The 15406-nt window shown below is 42.7% G+C and overlaps 1 protein-coding gene across 1 annotated transcript in view; it reads left to right on the forward strand.

Annotated features, from left to right (window-relative positions):
• Nucleotides 1-3449, forward strand: part of PROSER1 (proline and serine rich 1) — a 28376-nt gene extending 24927 nt beyond the window's left edge. Inside the window, exon 13 of the mRNA XM_054015233.1 lies at nt 1778-3449. Within this exon, the coding sequence (XP_053871208.1) occupies nt 1778-1900 (123 nt within the window). The 3' untranslated portion in view covers nt 1901-3449. The remainder of the gene's footprint in view (nt 1-1777) is intronic.
• Nucleotides 3450-15406: the final 11957 nt, after the last annotated feature.

The following is a 15406-nucleotide window of genomic DNA, read 5'->3' on the forward strand; positions in this document are numbered from 1 at the left end:
TACTTAGCAGGCCAGGAGAGCTAATAATGGACAACATCAAGAAGGCTGAGATGTTTAATGCCTATTGTGCTTCATTCTTCACTAAAAATGTAAATTGTGGCCAGATACATAACAAAATTAATATTTGCAACAAGGGGTAAGGAATGCAAGCTAAAATAGGGAAAGAGCAAGTTAAAGAATATTTAGATACGTTGGATGTATTTAAATTGACAGGGCCTGATGAAATTTACCCTAAAGTACTTAAGGAATTAGCTGAAACAATCTCAGAACCATTAATGATTATCTTTGAGAACACATGAAGGATGGCTAAGGCCTCAGAGGACCAGAGAAGCGCGAATCTAGTACCGGTCTTTAAAATGGGGAACAAAGAGGACCTGGAGAAATTATAGACCAGTCAGCTGAACTTGGATACGTGGAAAGATACTGGAACAAATTATTAAACAATCAGTTTATAAGCAGGTAGAGGATAATAGGTTGTAAGGAATAGTCAGCATGGATTTGTCAAGAACATATTATTCCAAACCAACCTAATTTCCTTCTTTGACAGGGTTACTGGTCTAGTGGATGCGGGGAAGCTGTACGCATGATATCTTAATTTTACTAAAGCTTTTCATACAGTTTCACAGGACATTCTCATAATCAAACTAGGGAAATGCAGTCTAGATGAAATTACTGTAAGGTGGGTGCAAAATTGGGTCAAAGACTTACTCAAAGAAGTAATTATCAATGGTTTGCTGTCAAACTTGGAAGATGTATTGGTGTGTGTGGGGAGAGTCCATAGGGGTCTGTCCTGGGTCGGGCACTACTCAATATTTTCATTAATGACTTGGATAATGGAGTGGAGAGTGTGCTTATAAAAATGTAGCAGAGGTGGCAAGCACTTTGGAAGACCGCATTAGAATTCAAAATAACCGTAACAAATTGTCTTGAAATCAACAAGACAATAAAGACAAGTGCAAAGTACTACACTTAGGAAAGAAAAATCAAATGCACATCTACAAAATGGGAAATAACTGGCTAGGCAGTAGTGTTGCAGAAAAGGATCTGGGGATTACAGTAGATCCCAAATTGAATATGAATCAACAATGTGATTCAGTTGCAAAAAGGGCTAATATCATTCTAGGGTGTATTAACAGGAATATTTTGTGTCAAACACAAGAGGCAATTGTCCCTCTGTATTTGGCACTGATGAGGCCTTAGCTGGACTACTTTGTCCAGTTCTGGGTATCACGATTCAGGAGAGATAGGGACAAACTGAAGAGAGTCTTGAAGAGAGTCTAGAAGAGAGCAACAAAAATGGTAAAAGGACCTGATCGCTGAGGAAAGGCTAAAAAACCCCCAACAAACTCTGTATATTAAGTCTTGAGAAAAGAAGACTGGGAGCGGGACCCGAAAAGTCTTCAAATTACGTTAAGGACTGTCATAAAGAGGATGGGGCTCAATTGTTCTCCGTGTCCACTGAAGGTAGAACAAATAATGGCTTAATCTGCAGCAAGGAAGATTTAGATTTAGATTTTGGGGGGAGAGATAGCTCAGTGGTTTGAGCATTGGCCTGCTAAACCCAGGGTTGTGAGCTCAATCCTTGAGGGGTTGTTAAAGAACCGCCTACACTTAAATATACTTCCTTCCCATCTCCCTCCTCTGCAGCACACCCAACATGCTATTCTGAAACTTCTCTTGTTAAAAGTTCTGTACCATGAACAGGAATAGTTCTCTGCATGGCTTTTTGCTTTTTTAAAAGTTCCTTCCTAACCTGCTTGTTTTCTCTTTATTGAAGGCACATTCAGCTTCAGCTCTAGAGAACTATCCAGCTCAGCCTGATGGTTTTACTAGCTATCCCTCTGCACCAGGAACACCGTTTTCACTGCAGACAAGTCTACCCCAGAGTGGATGGCAATAAATATCATCTTTTTCTTGACAAGCAAGACATATTTGAAGACTGAAGTGGTGGCTTGACAGAGCCTGATCCTGTTGCTGTTAAGTCGATGGCAAAATACCCATTGACTTCAATGGGGACATGATCTGGCCCAGAAATTGGGACAGAGAAGCAAGAAGAGAGTGAAGAGCTTCTGGGAAACTGTTCTTGTGTCAGATTACAAACAAATCCATGATTACTCTTGCTTTTAAACAATTTGGGATGTGATCCTGTGATGTGCTGAACATCCTCAACTTCCTCTGTAGCTGGGGAGCTGGGTGTTTGGTTCCTCATAGGACCAGGCCCTTTAAACAGACTTCCTGTGTCAGCCAAACGGTATGGGGAAAATGGTATTCTAAATAGTGTGTGGTATTTTTCACCCATCATTCTTTTCAAATTTGTATGGTACGTGTGGTAATGTAGAAAGAACATCTAGATTGAAATTAGACACTTAAAGCTGTAGACAATCCTTAGTGTAGATGCACATCTCTCGTTACCATCAGTAAGAGTTATGTGCACAGATCAAGGTCCGTGTATGGCTCTTGGGATTTATTCTCTCCTTCATATGCATGAGTAACTCTTCATTAGTATCAGTAGTATGTCGAGGGGAGACTAGATCAGGTTCTTAAAATGCCATATGAAATATTGTTGTGGACCTGCTGCTGAACTGAATACTCCTCTATCTGAGTCAGAACAGAAGGAAGCAGACAATGATGCTGTACTGTATTCTGGGATAGGAATTAGTTACTTTTAATTGAGTAAAGTTTAGCTAATGAGGAACACTTCTTTACAGAAATGCAAACAAGCCTTTCATTTTGTCTCCAGGATATGCTCTTTAACATCCCCCTATGTTAATGGAAGTAATTGTATTGCACATAGACTACCTATCCATCACTGTTTGCTGCAGGCTTTTGTGACTGTTTACAGTCATGGACCAAATTTTGCTCTCACACTCATGTAACCAAAGTTTGGTTTTATTCCGTGGAATAGCAAGTGTGTAAGTGAGTGCAGAATTTGGGCTATGGATTTTTAGCATTTTTCCTTGGAAAACGTACATGATTTTAAAGGTAAATAACTGAATTAACTGCATTGGCTAGGAATGGTATGACACAGCATATGGAAAGGTCTTGCTTTGTAAGTAAAATGCAGTGTGTGCACTCATAATAATTGTAGTACCTGTGGCAGTGTGTAACACATCATTGAATATCATCTGTTTAAGAAAAACTCTTGATCAAGTTCTAAAAGACAATAGAGATGATATGCAATCATGTGATTTTAAAATAAACTGTAGAAGATATACTGTAGAACAGTTCTGCACCTAGAGTTTTACTTTTTTAAAGATGGATTCTGCTGGAAGACGTTGCTAATGTATTTTCTTTCAATGTGTGAACAAACTTTTTTAAAACATTAATGGGAATTCCTGTATTAGTTTTTAACACAATTTTTTAAAATAAGTTTACACTCATGGCACAAAGGCTTTAGTGACTATCTGCCTAGTAGTTTATAAAAACACTTGAATAAACGATTTTTTACAAAAAAATTTCCTAAAGTTTTATCTTTAGATTAATCGAAATGAGAGATCCTATGGTATAATGTAGAATTTTATGCTGAATATAATTTAGTTACTTAAAAACAAACAGTGCGATAATACAACAAATATTCTGCTGAGTATGTCTGAATCAGACCAGTATTTAAATACATTTGATTCTATAATACTTTAAACTGTATGTAACTGTCAACAGCAATAAGAGTGACAGCTGTTTTCAAATGTCTGAAATATAACTTATTAGTGTATGAAAATCTTCCAAAGCAAGACAGAACAGTTGCTGCATACATGCTTTGATACTGAAGCTGGGAGAGGAGATGTCTCTTCAATGTTTTCTTCAACTTGGGCCCAATCCTAGAGTGTGCAGCTCTCATTTTTCTTCGAGGTCATCTTGTGGGTTCAGCTGTCTTTTTCCAAAACTGTATTTCATTGCACAACTATTACTGTCTAGCACTTGGTTAGTTTTCCCAGGAGGAGGAAGATAAGGTAACAGATAAGGTTTCTTGTTTCAATTTAATATCTTGGAAGATATGCATTGTGTGCTAGTGAGGATAGATACTGTCAAACATAAAGCCTGCACCATTTTGGGGGTTAGGGTATGGAGTACATGTCCAGAAACATTAAGGCAATTGGCCAAATTTGGATCTAGTGTAAGTGGTTGTGACTCCATTGAAGACAGTGCAGTTGCTATACCTGTTTCCATCAAATCCAAATTTGGCCATGGTATATTATGTCATTGAGTTTGCCTGTAAAATCTCTAATCTTCTTATAGTGCTTTACAACAAATATTAGGCATCAGATATGATACTTGTATACAATACATAGAAAATTTGAAAATTTGGCTGTGGTTTGGCTACAAAATATGTGATTCTGGCTACCCACTTCACTCCCCATGTAGGGAGACTGTTTCTGACCCAGCTGTATTAAAATGTGAACCACCTCAGTTAGTTCCGTTTTCCAAAGATACAGCAGATATTTACAAAAACAACAAAGAGTCTGGTGGCACCTTAAAGACTAACAGATTTATTTGGGCATAAGCTTTCGTGAGTATAAACCTCACTTCTTCGGATGCATAGAGTGAAAGCTACAGAGTAGCTTTCACTCTATGCATCCGAAGAAGTGAGGTTTATACTCACGAAAGCTTATGCCCAAATAAATCTGTTAGTCTTTAAGGTGCCACCAGACTCTTTGTTGTTTTTGTAGATACAGACTAACACGGCTACCCCCTGATACTTAGCAGATATTTAAACTCTCTGGAGATGAATTTTATAAAGCACTAGAATGTCTTGGGTCAGGCATCCAAGTGCAGGTCAAATGTTGTCTTTTAGTTCACACCAGATGTACAGGCTTTCCTTTGGGAGTTAATACAAGGAAAAGCCTATTTAAAAATTATCCAGAAGAGCCAATGTCAATTTGCTTCCCATACTCTTTCCCACATCAATTACTGATTTGTGAATATTTTACCATAGAGTACTGTAATCAGTATTAGATAAGGAACTTCAGTAACCTTGATTTTGTTAATGCAAACAACAGTGATCAACAGTACAGTATATTTAGTTCCATGTTTTCAGCTTTTATTTGTTTAAAAAAAAATTCTGGGAATATTTTTGTGTTTATTTTCCAAATATTAAAACCGGGATGAAATCGAGTTTTAAAAAAAATTAGAAACATTGGGGAAAAAAGAAAAACCCAAAAACTTTCATAATATACATATTTTACTACAGTATAATTGAAACTTCTTTTTTTGTACAAAGGTATCTTTTGTCTCTCTCAGAGCTAGTAGTTTTTCTCTAAATCGTGGTTTGCGTATGCTCACATGATTTTTTTTCAAAGTGTCCTCACTCATGTTGAGTCTCTTGCTGTCTTGGAGGTAGTCCAAATTTGAAAATATGCATTCTGTGTCAATAGATCCAGAGGATACACTCAAAACTTGCTGTGCCACTTTGCTGAAGTGGGAAGTGTCTTAATGACTGTTCCAAAAAACTTGCACATCCAATTTCACATTGTCAGGGTTAGGCAAAGTAGTAAATTCCCTTTTCAGGTTTGAAATTTCATCTTTAGAGGCAAATGGTTGAAATGCTCTGGCATAATGATCATAGTCTGCTGCAAAATTCACCCTGAGGAAGGGGTGCAACATTCCAAAAACAATCTTTGTCACCAAACTTAGGGACCATGGTCCTCTCCCATTTCTCGCTGAGCATTGTGTTGAAGGTTTTGAGTGCTTTTTTTGGCTTACTCATGCTCCGGGGTTGGAAAGATTTCCAAAAACAGCTGTTTTTTCTTGCCATATGTTTCTCTTGCACCTTTTGTGCTCAATTCAGCTGAGATTTTGCTTGTCAGGATCTGGTAAATGTCGGTGTTGGCAAACGTGTTGGCAGTAGTCAGAGAAAACTCCAGCGTTTCAACAATGAACATTACCTTTGTGCGCTGAATCTGGCGGTCATTTTGATTATTTGCCAGTCTCTTCAGAGTTTCTGCTATAGAACCAACAAACTCAGGATGATCTAGGAGACGCAATAGCACAGCCCATGAATTATTTACATGATGGGCAGTGAAATCCAAGCTCATCCATTGATGTGGCACAAGAAGGGTAGGTAATCGGCAGTTAGCTCTGCACTTGTTTCCCATTGTGTAAAACAAAGCCTTCAAGTTGTTCGCATGCTTGAAAACCTCCCCGAATCCAATGATGGCAAAATGTCATGTCTTTCATTTCTTCTGTAACAGTAGCTGCTGACAGCACAACGTTAATCAGATGAGCAGGACAGGTAATGCTTAGCAGCTCTGGTTTCTGATTGAGTTTAATCTGTGCAAACGTAGCTATGTAGGAAGCAAAATCTGTGTTAGTTGTGGCCACGTTTTGCCAAGTTAGTTGGTACATCTCAAACATGTCAGTGATTGCTGCATTGACAAAACGGCTGTCAGCAGAAGGGATGAATGTCACATCAGCACAAAACAATGCGGGTTTATTTGCTTTGAAATCAAAAAATGAAAACGAGGCCCAGAATCAGACGGTCCAAAGCATTAGGAGACCTGTAAAAAATCAGATTAGACACCACATTTCCATCAATTTGTTCCATCGATTTAGATACTAAAGCATCATTTTCTTTTAGATACTTACGAGTGAGATTGTGTGCATTAGGAAGGGATTTTGCTGCTGGACAGTATTGTAACACAGTCACCTGCAATTAACAGCGGTTGTCTGGCAAAACAAAGCACACACACATTCATTGACAGAATTGTGCTGTGTTCTTCATTAAAGCCTTGGTGTAAGATCCTGATACTGACTGTTTATCCTGACACTTTCTCTCTTTTTTTAAGCTGCTTGTGTCGCTTGCTTTCGACATGCTCCTTTATTCGGCCAGCACGAGCACTGACCTCAATCCTGCAGTACTTGCAGTGCAATGAGTCTTCTTCACGCTCATCTTTACTTCTCTTGAAAATTTCTAAGCACTGATTTTCTTGTTGGTATTCAGGCATAGATTTGCATTTTCTTACCTTTTTAGCTTATCTATCTAACCACCAAGAAGTTTACCTAGGTTCCTGGAGCTCTGTGTGCTGGTAGTTCAGGGAGAGAGACACTGTCCCTGATAGTAAGGAAGAGCCAAGGTCAAACGCAGACTCTGCTAGATAGCCAAGGGGGAGAGAAGAGAGGCACTATGTAGAACAACAGGGGTGCCTGTTGGTTTGGAGGAGGATTGCAGGTGGTCCTGCTCAGAGGATGGGGCAGAGTGAAATGATTGGCAAGGGAAAGCCCAGGAAGAAGAGCTAGCCTGACCAATTGAGAGTGAAATGCCCTCCCCTGGGATCCCTGGAGGGGGGAAAAGCCATTTTGAGGGTAGTCTGGAGCCAGCCACAGAAAGGGCAGGATTGGGTGTGTGGGGATCCAGAAGAACCCAGCCCAGTCCAGTCCAGCCAAACCCGTAAGGAGATTGACACTAAAGGAGGTATGCGGGTGGATAGGGGGCATTACATATTTTTATCTGTGGAGGCTTGATTGTTTAAATTCAGCGCTACACTAAATTGACACAAAGAAATAGGTGGGCAGCATCTCCTTGTGAGCCAATCACTGCGCAATATTAACGTCTGATTTTTCTTCCCAACCTCCCCTGTATGTGTTCTGTGCTTTACTCTATAGAACTGCTGCAATCTCAGAGCTGCAGGACACAACAGTCACGTAAAGTGTTAGTGTTTAACAAAAAGTAACCCCCCCTCCCCCAAAATACTGACTGGATCAATAAATGGGTGTAAATCAGTAAAAACTGAACTCCTTTTATTAAAAATCTGGTAATTTAACAGTGAAAATCAGTAAAAACTGAAAAGGCAGAACACTATTTCAACTTAAAGTTTCAATGTTCAATATTTCAATTTGCTTAATGCTCCAACACTTTGTTTCAGAAACCTTGTTGGCATCAAGGAACAATATGTTCTTGGGCAGACGTCGCAGTGAACCAAGGAGGCAATGCCCACACTGTGGTGTGTAGCTACACGTGCCAGGGAAAGGCTCTAGCAGTGGGGAGGCAGCAGGGAAAGGCTCCCCACCGCTGAGCCTTTCCCCACTCCAGGAGTTTGTCACTGCAGTGGGGAAAGTCTCTGCCAGCTGCTGGAGCCTTTCCCTGCCCAGGGGTGAAAGTAATTAAAGGATTTACCGGTATGCCGGAGTCCTAAGCGCGGGCATGGCCTCAACCGGAAGAGGCAGGGCCTTTCAAGATTTAAAGGCCCTGGGGCTCCGGCTGTTGCTGCCCAAGACGGCGAGCCAGTGGGAGCTGATATTCTGGAAAGGCATAAAGCACCACTAGGTAATCTTATAGCTGCATTAACAAAGGTTTTGGGCAATTAATTTCCTGGTTCTTAAAAAAAAAAAAAAAAATTCTCAACACTTGCATGTTCCACAGCCCTGATCTCCCCCCTTCACTGCCTTTCTCTCCTTGACAAGGATTAAACCAGCCAGAGAAGGCACTGGAGGCATGTTAGGCTCTTCAGTGTCCTTGTGTCATTGCTGTGTCTCCCAACTACATCCACAACTGCTCAGCTCTGACTGTCTCCTTCCCTCCCCATACTTTTCTGCACTGGTCTGACCTCCCCTTTTCCCCTAGATGGAGCAGCATTTGGTTGAAAGGGGCTCTTCCCTACTGCAGGAGGCAACATGGGGCAGGAGGAGAGTTCTGGGTCCCTTCCCCTAATCAGGGAGCAGTGGAGAGGAACCTCTGAGCCACCTCCCGTGGCTTGGTAAGGTGTAGCCATGATGAGGAACTGTTGAAGAGTTTGTTGAGGAGGGCATAGATGGCTCCATATCCTTTCCTCCAAGAAGTACGTCACTGGCGGGGAAGGTGCCCAGTTTCCACCATCATAGTTCTGTTCTCTCAGCACTTTCTAGCTCCCCCACTAATAAACACCCCCATCCTGATTACCCCTAATTTGACCACTAGCTCTACCCATGAGGCATAGTAAAGGTTAAGACCATGTGAGCCAATGTGGGTTTTAGCGCATTTAGAATAATCATCCCTTAAACAGCAAGTGACTCTCATAACTGCTGCTCCACTCCAATACCCACCCAAGCAAAACCATGTTCATAGTTTATGTATGTCACGCTTTTTGGGGGTTCTGACTATTAACACCTTTAAAAATATGTAATGATTTCAGATGCTTTCTCCCAAAGAAACTGGGCAGGAAATTGTAAAACAAACTCAAGCTCTGACTGCCCAAAGGGAAATACAGCAACACTCTTTCAGGGAAAAGAAAAATACCAGCTGCTTAGTCATCTTCCAAGGGACATATTTATGATCCCCATCAGGATTTCTCAGTAGGCAGCAGGGAGCAATTATTATTACTGTTATGTTTTAATAGGTTTTTACATAACTATCAAACATGTAAACGACTGTGCAGATATTGTTTCTAATTAACAGCATTATTTTCAGTAAAATCAGAAAAAAATAACATTTTCTGGGACACTGTTACTTGTGTGGGGTCTGCTTCAGGAACATGCAATGCATGAAGCGTGAACCTACTCTCTTCACCTTCCTCCCCCCCCCCCCCGCACTGCATGGCTTCTGCTGGCTAGGGGGGGAGGCAAATTTGATCCAGTTGTTCATGTACCTGGATGACTTCCCATTTGAAAGGCCACCAGGTGGCAGCAAAGAGAAGGGACTGAGTAGCAGTCAAATCGCCCAACTTATGCCCCAAGAAAGTAATTTATAGCCCAACAAGCCACCTGATGCCTTTCAAAAGTAGCCCACTTGGTCACAAATTCCCAAGGCTGGCAACACTCAGCTGGAGCTAAAGAGTCCAGCAGCTCAGGTTGGTACCCCCCCCCCCCCTTCCTCTTCAAGGCCAGGCAGCGGGGTTAGAACCCCAGGAGGAGCAGAAGTGAAGATGGAGCTGTGTGGGTTGAACAGATGGGGGAAACTGGAGGGCAGTGCCATCCCTGGGGGGGGGGGGGGTGTAACGTCAACAGACCCCGGTCAGTGGCGGGTGGGATTTAACCGGGGACCTCTGGAGCTTAGTACATGAGTCTCTACCGCATGCGCTAAAAGCCAACTGGCTGCTAGCTAAGGCTGTAGAGCAGATACATTTTATCTCTCTCTCTAAGTGGTCTCAGTGCCACTAGATAGGACAGAACACAACACCCAGGAGGTGTGTGGGTAACATGGGGCCTGGGACAACCCCCCTGCCCCCGCCAGCCCAGGCCCCTCCCTATTCACCCCTTCCCCCCAAACCTCCACCCTGCCTCTTGCTGACTTCTGATCCTGCCCCCGAGCAATGCTGGGAGCCAGCGGGGCAGGGCAAGTGGGCTTGGGCTGGGTCACTTGCTGCTGCTGGCACCAGGCCCCCCCACTAACCTCCAGGCTGCCCTGGACCCCATGTCCCAAAGTGCGGCCTCCGCCCCCCCCCTCCCCCGAAAGCGCGAAACCCAGGGCCATTGCCCTGGGCCATCTTATGGACAGGATGGCTCTGCTGGAGGGACAGGATTAATTGCAGGATAGGGAACAGGCATGTGGGGCGAGAGCTCCTGGTGCAGCGGCCAAAAGCACATTACACAATACATTTGGGAGTGTGGGCAACACTAATTGGCCCACACAGGACGTGTATGCAGTGTAGTTATAACCATGTTGGTCCCGGGATATTAGCAAGATAAGGTGGGTGAGGTAATATCTTTTATCAGACATTGGTCCAATAAAAGCTATTACCTTATCACACACAGGATGGGCAGGAGACGTTAAACACTCAAAAGCCAGCCCAAACACCACAACATCATCTTTTTTATATTAAATCTAATTTTTTTTTTGAGCCCCTCTCCTGAATTTTTGGGGTGCTGACCGATAATTTTTGAGCTCTTGGGTTTGGCAATAGTGTCAGATATCATTCCCAACATTTGTCTTCTACTTTCAACGGAGAACTGCTGGAAAGCAACAACAGATATTGTGATAGTTTGGGGAATCTATGTAAACTTATACATTCCAGTTTGATTTTATGAACTCTCTCTAGTCTAGATGACTGTATTTTTCAGTGTGGAGCAGAACTGCAATGTCATGCTAGGCACATGTTAGTCTCAAAGGTGCCACAGGACCCTCTGTTGCTTTTTACAGATTCACGGCTACCCCTCTGATACATGGTAGGAACAGACCATTACTGTGAATCTGAAACCAGGCCTTCCAGGGGCCCGTCACCTTTGAATATCTTTCACCTATAGACCAAGGAGTTTGCTAAAAAAGAGGGTGGGAGTGGGAGGACAAGGTTAAAGCAAACTGGTTCTTCCAGTTTGTTTCCAGGGCTGTGATGATCTTGGGAATCTGTCAATGTGCAATTGATTAATTCTGTTTGCGATTATGATGTTTGTATGGTTAAGACCAGATGATTATCTTTGCTGTGGTCATGCCTCATTTGCCTTGTGATAAGGAGCCTGGGCGAGGCACCTGCGTGTTTGTCTCTAACTAAATCATCCACATCTGACCAGATCTTGCCTGAACAGAAAATGGGCATGCTGCATCCTAGGTGCAGTAGCGGGCTAGGGAGGACATTCATTCTTTATATGGCTTTAACAGCACAATGCATATGCTAACAAACTTAAAAGCTTTGTTTAAGTTTGTTAGCATATGTATTGTGCTGTTAAATTGGTCAGGAGTCCTCAAGAGGGGAGGAGTGGGGGGTATCGGGGGTGGGGGGGAAGACGGGGGACAGAAGGTATTTAAACAGTGGTTTTGATTCTGTTTCTCCCCATTGGTCTGAATTATCCATGACATTCTTACTGCATCACACCAAGTCCAAATAATTAGAGGAATGCCTCTGCTTGCATTGACTAGAGAATGTTTGGATTCCGATGTCAGCCCAGTTCTGCAGCCTGACAGGTATCAGGTGTTGTCCCCAGTGTACATAGAATTCTTCTTTGCAGCCAAACTAGTCTAACATGCATTTTGCTAACTGGAACTGGAGCAGCAAAACAAAGAAAACAAATGCCTCATTTTCCAGCTTTGTGGGTGAGAGAACTATAAGTAAAGATTATAGCGCCGGACACTCATAGGATCATAGAATCATAGAATATCAGGGTTGGAAGGGACCTCAGAGGTCATCTAGTCCAACCCCCTGCTCAAAGCTGGACCAATCCCCAACTAAATCATCCCAGCCAGGGATAAATAAATAAAAACCTCTAAGGAAGGAGATTCCACCACCTCCCTAGGTAACCCATTTGAGGGCTTAACCACCCTCCTAGTGAAAAAGTTTTTCCTAATAAACAACCTAAACCTCCCCCACTGCAACTTGAGACCATTACTCCTTGTTCTGGTACCACTGAGAACAGTCTAGATCCATCTTCTTTGGAACCCCCTTTCAAGTAGTTGAAAGCAGCTATCAAATCCCCCCTCATTCTTCTCTTCTGCAGACTAAACAATCCCAGTTCCCTCAGCCTCTCCTCATAAGTCATGTGCTCCAGCCCCCTAATCATTTTTGTTGCCCTCTGCTGGACTCTTTCCAATTTTTCCACATCCTTCTTGTAGTGTGGGGCCCAAAACTGGACACAGTACTCCAGATGAGGCCTCACCAATGTCGAATAGAGGGGATGTCCCTCGATCTGCTGGCAATGCCCCTACTTATACAGCCCAAAATGCCGTTAGCCTTCTTGGCAACAAGGGCACACTGTCAACTCATCTCCAGCTTCTCATCCACTATAACCCATAGGTCCTTTTCTGCAGAACTGCTGCCTAGCCATTCGGTCCCTAGTCTGTAGCAGTGCATTGGATTCTTCCGTCCTAAGTGCAGGACTCTGCACTTGTCCTTGGTGAACCTCATCAGATTTCTTTTGGCACAATTCTCTAATTTGTCTAGGTCCCTCTGTATCCGATCCCTACCCTTCAGTGGATCTACCACTCCTCCCAGTTTAGTGTCATCTGCAAACTTGCTGAGGATGCAGTCCACGCCATCCTCCAAATCATTAATGAAGATATTGAACAAAACCAGCCCCAAGATCGACCCTTGGGGCACGCCGCTTGATACCAGCTGCCAACTAGACATGGATCCATTGATCACTACCCGTTGAGCCCGACGATCTAGCCAGCTTTCTATCCACCTTAACTTATCCACCTTAACTTGCCGGCAAGAATACTGTGGTAGACCATATCAAATGCTTTGCTAAAGTTAAGTAATAATACATCCACTGCTTTCCCCTCATCCACAGAGACAGTTATCTCCTCATAGAAGGCTATTAGGTTAGTCAGGCATGACTTGCCCTTGGTGAATCCATGCTGACTGTTTCTGATCACTTTCCTCTCCTCTAAGTGCTTCAGAATTGATTCCTTGAGGACCTGCTCTATGATTTTTCCAGAGACTGAGGTGAGGCTGACTGGCATGTAGTTCCCCGGATCCTCCTTCTTCCCTTTTTTAAAGATGGGCACTACATTAGCCTTTTTCCAGTCATCCGGGACATCCCCCGATCACCATGGAGTTTTCAAAGATAATGGCTAATGGCTCTGCAATCACATCCACCAACTCCTTTAGCACCCTCGGATGCAACACATCCAGCCCCATGGACTTGTGCTCATCCAGCTTTTCTAAATAGTCCTGAACCACTTGTGTCGTCACAGAGGGCTGGTCACCTCCTCTCCATACTGTGCTGCCCAGTGCAGGAGTCTGGGACCCTGACAACCTTAAACCAGCTGCCTCAGGAATCTGTCGAGAACTTTGCTGAAAATATTTTCCTCATCTTAGCAATGGAGCTAAGACTTCTCACACATCTGCCCACCTTTATTCGAACGACCCTCCTTCTGATCTGACAGCTCAGGCATTGTCAGTTTCATCTAGAACAATTTACAAACTTGAAACCTAATCCTGTAAACCCTTAATCATTTGATCAATCCCATTGAAGACAGGGTGACCAGATGTCCTGATTTTATAGAGCCACTTCCGATTTTGAGGGCTTTTTCTTATATAGGCACCTATTACCCCCCTCTCTCCCCATCCCAATTTTTTACACTTGCGATCTGTTCACCCTAATTGACGACAATGTGACTATTTGCATGTCTATGGACCCCTTTTGTGGTAAGAGTTTCAGGAGTCTGTTCTGTTCCTATAAAGGAAGTTGAATGTCACATTGAGATGCAATGTTTGGGTGCAATACCATAAAGCAGTTTAGGATACAGTTCTACTTAAAATTTGTCTTTTAATAAGTCATACATATGCTGAAATGGCTCCTTACCCAACTCCCATATTCCACATAAACGGACTGAAATACTACATATGTTGGGGGAAAGTGAGTAGTTAAGCATGTTGATGTTTGTATATACAAACACCCATTTCATCACTGTACTGGAAAATATAGCTGAACTTAATTTTCTATGGAATTGGAAGAAAGTTTAACAGCCCCAATTGTTTTCAGTGTTAGTCAGTGTGAACCTGCAAAAATTACATGCCTTCTAAGAGAAAAGAATCAGTCCACACTTACTGGAAAAAAAAAATCCTTCCAGCTGGTGTTCAGAAGAGTGCTACAAGACATACATAACTTCATGAGCAGAGGCGGAGAAGATACTCTCCCACATTATGACTAGCAAAAATAATAATAATTAATAAAATCTCAACTAGGCAGAGGTTCGCGAATTTGCAAACCTAAAAACCTGTGTTATGCATTAAACCACCTCAGCACATACCAGGTTTATGAACATTAAAAAGTTAACTGCAAAAGAACACTGAAGCCCATTAACCGGAATGTGTGCCAGCCAGCATGCCCTCACTGACTAAAGGTGCAGTCACACCTGAACAGCAAAAAATTAACCTGGCCCTTTTAAGCCAAACTGAGTCATGTCACTGGCTTCATCTCTGTTGTTACATAACAGATAACAAAACTCCAGTGGGGCATGGTGCTGGCACATAGGGTCTCAGGTACTTGGTGTGCTTTTTCAGAAACTTTTTTGGGACTAGTCATGTAGGTGAAATAGCTGGTACTTATGATTATGCTATTTCTATGCATGTATATTCATCTTGGTATCTGAAGTTATGCATATTAGCTATAAGAACAGGAGTACTTGTGGCACCTTAGAGACTAACAAATTTATTTGAGCATAAGCTTTCGTGGGCTACAGCCCACTTCTTCGGATGCATAGAATGGAACATATATTGAGGAGATATATATACACACATACAGAAAACATGAACAGGTGGGAGTTGTCTTACCAACTCTGAGAGGCCAATTAAGTAAGAGAAAAAAAAACTTTTGAAGTGATAATCAAGATAGCCCAGTACAGACAGTTTGATAAGAAGTGTGAGAATACTTACAAGGGGAGATAGATTCAATATTTGTAATGCCTCAGCCATTCAAGCCTAAATTGATTGCAAATTTAGGCTTGAATAGGGACTGGGAATGGCTGAGCCTTGGGTTTGGGGGTGGGGGGGAACTGCCCCCCAGCACTCACTGGCAGCGTGGCTGGGAGCCAGAGGAGCGGAGCGGGCTGGGGCCGGGTCGCTCC

Source organism: Malaclemys terrapin, chromosome 1 (assembly GCF_027887155.1).
Source record: "Malaclemys terrapin pileata isolate rMalTer1 chromosome 1, rMalTer1.hap1, whole genome shotgun sequence".
NCBI lineage: Eukaryota > Metazoa > Chordata > Testudines > Emydidae > Malaclemys > Malaclemys terrapin.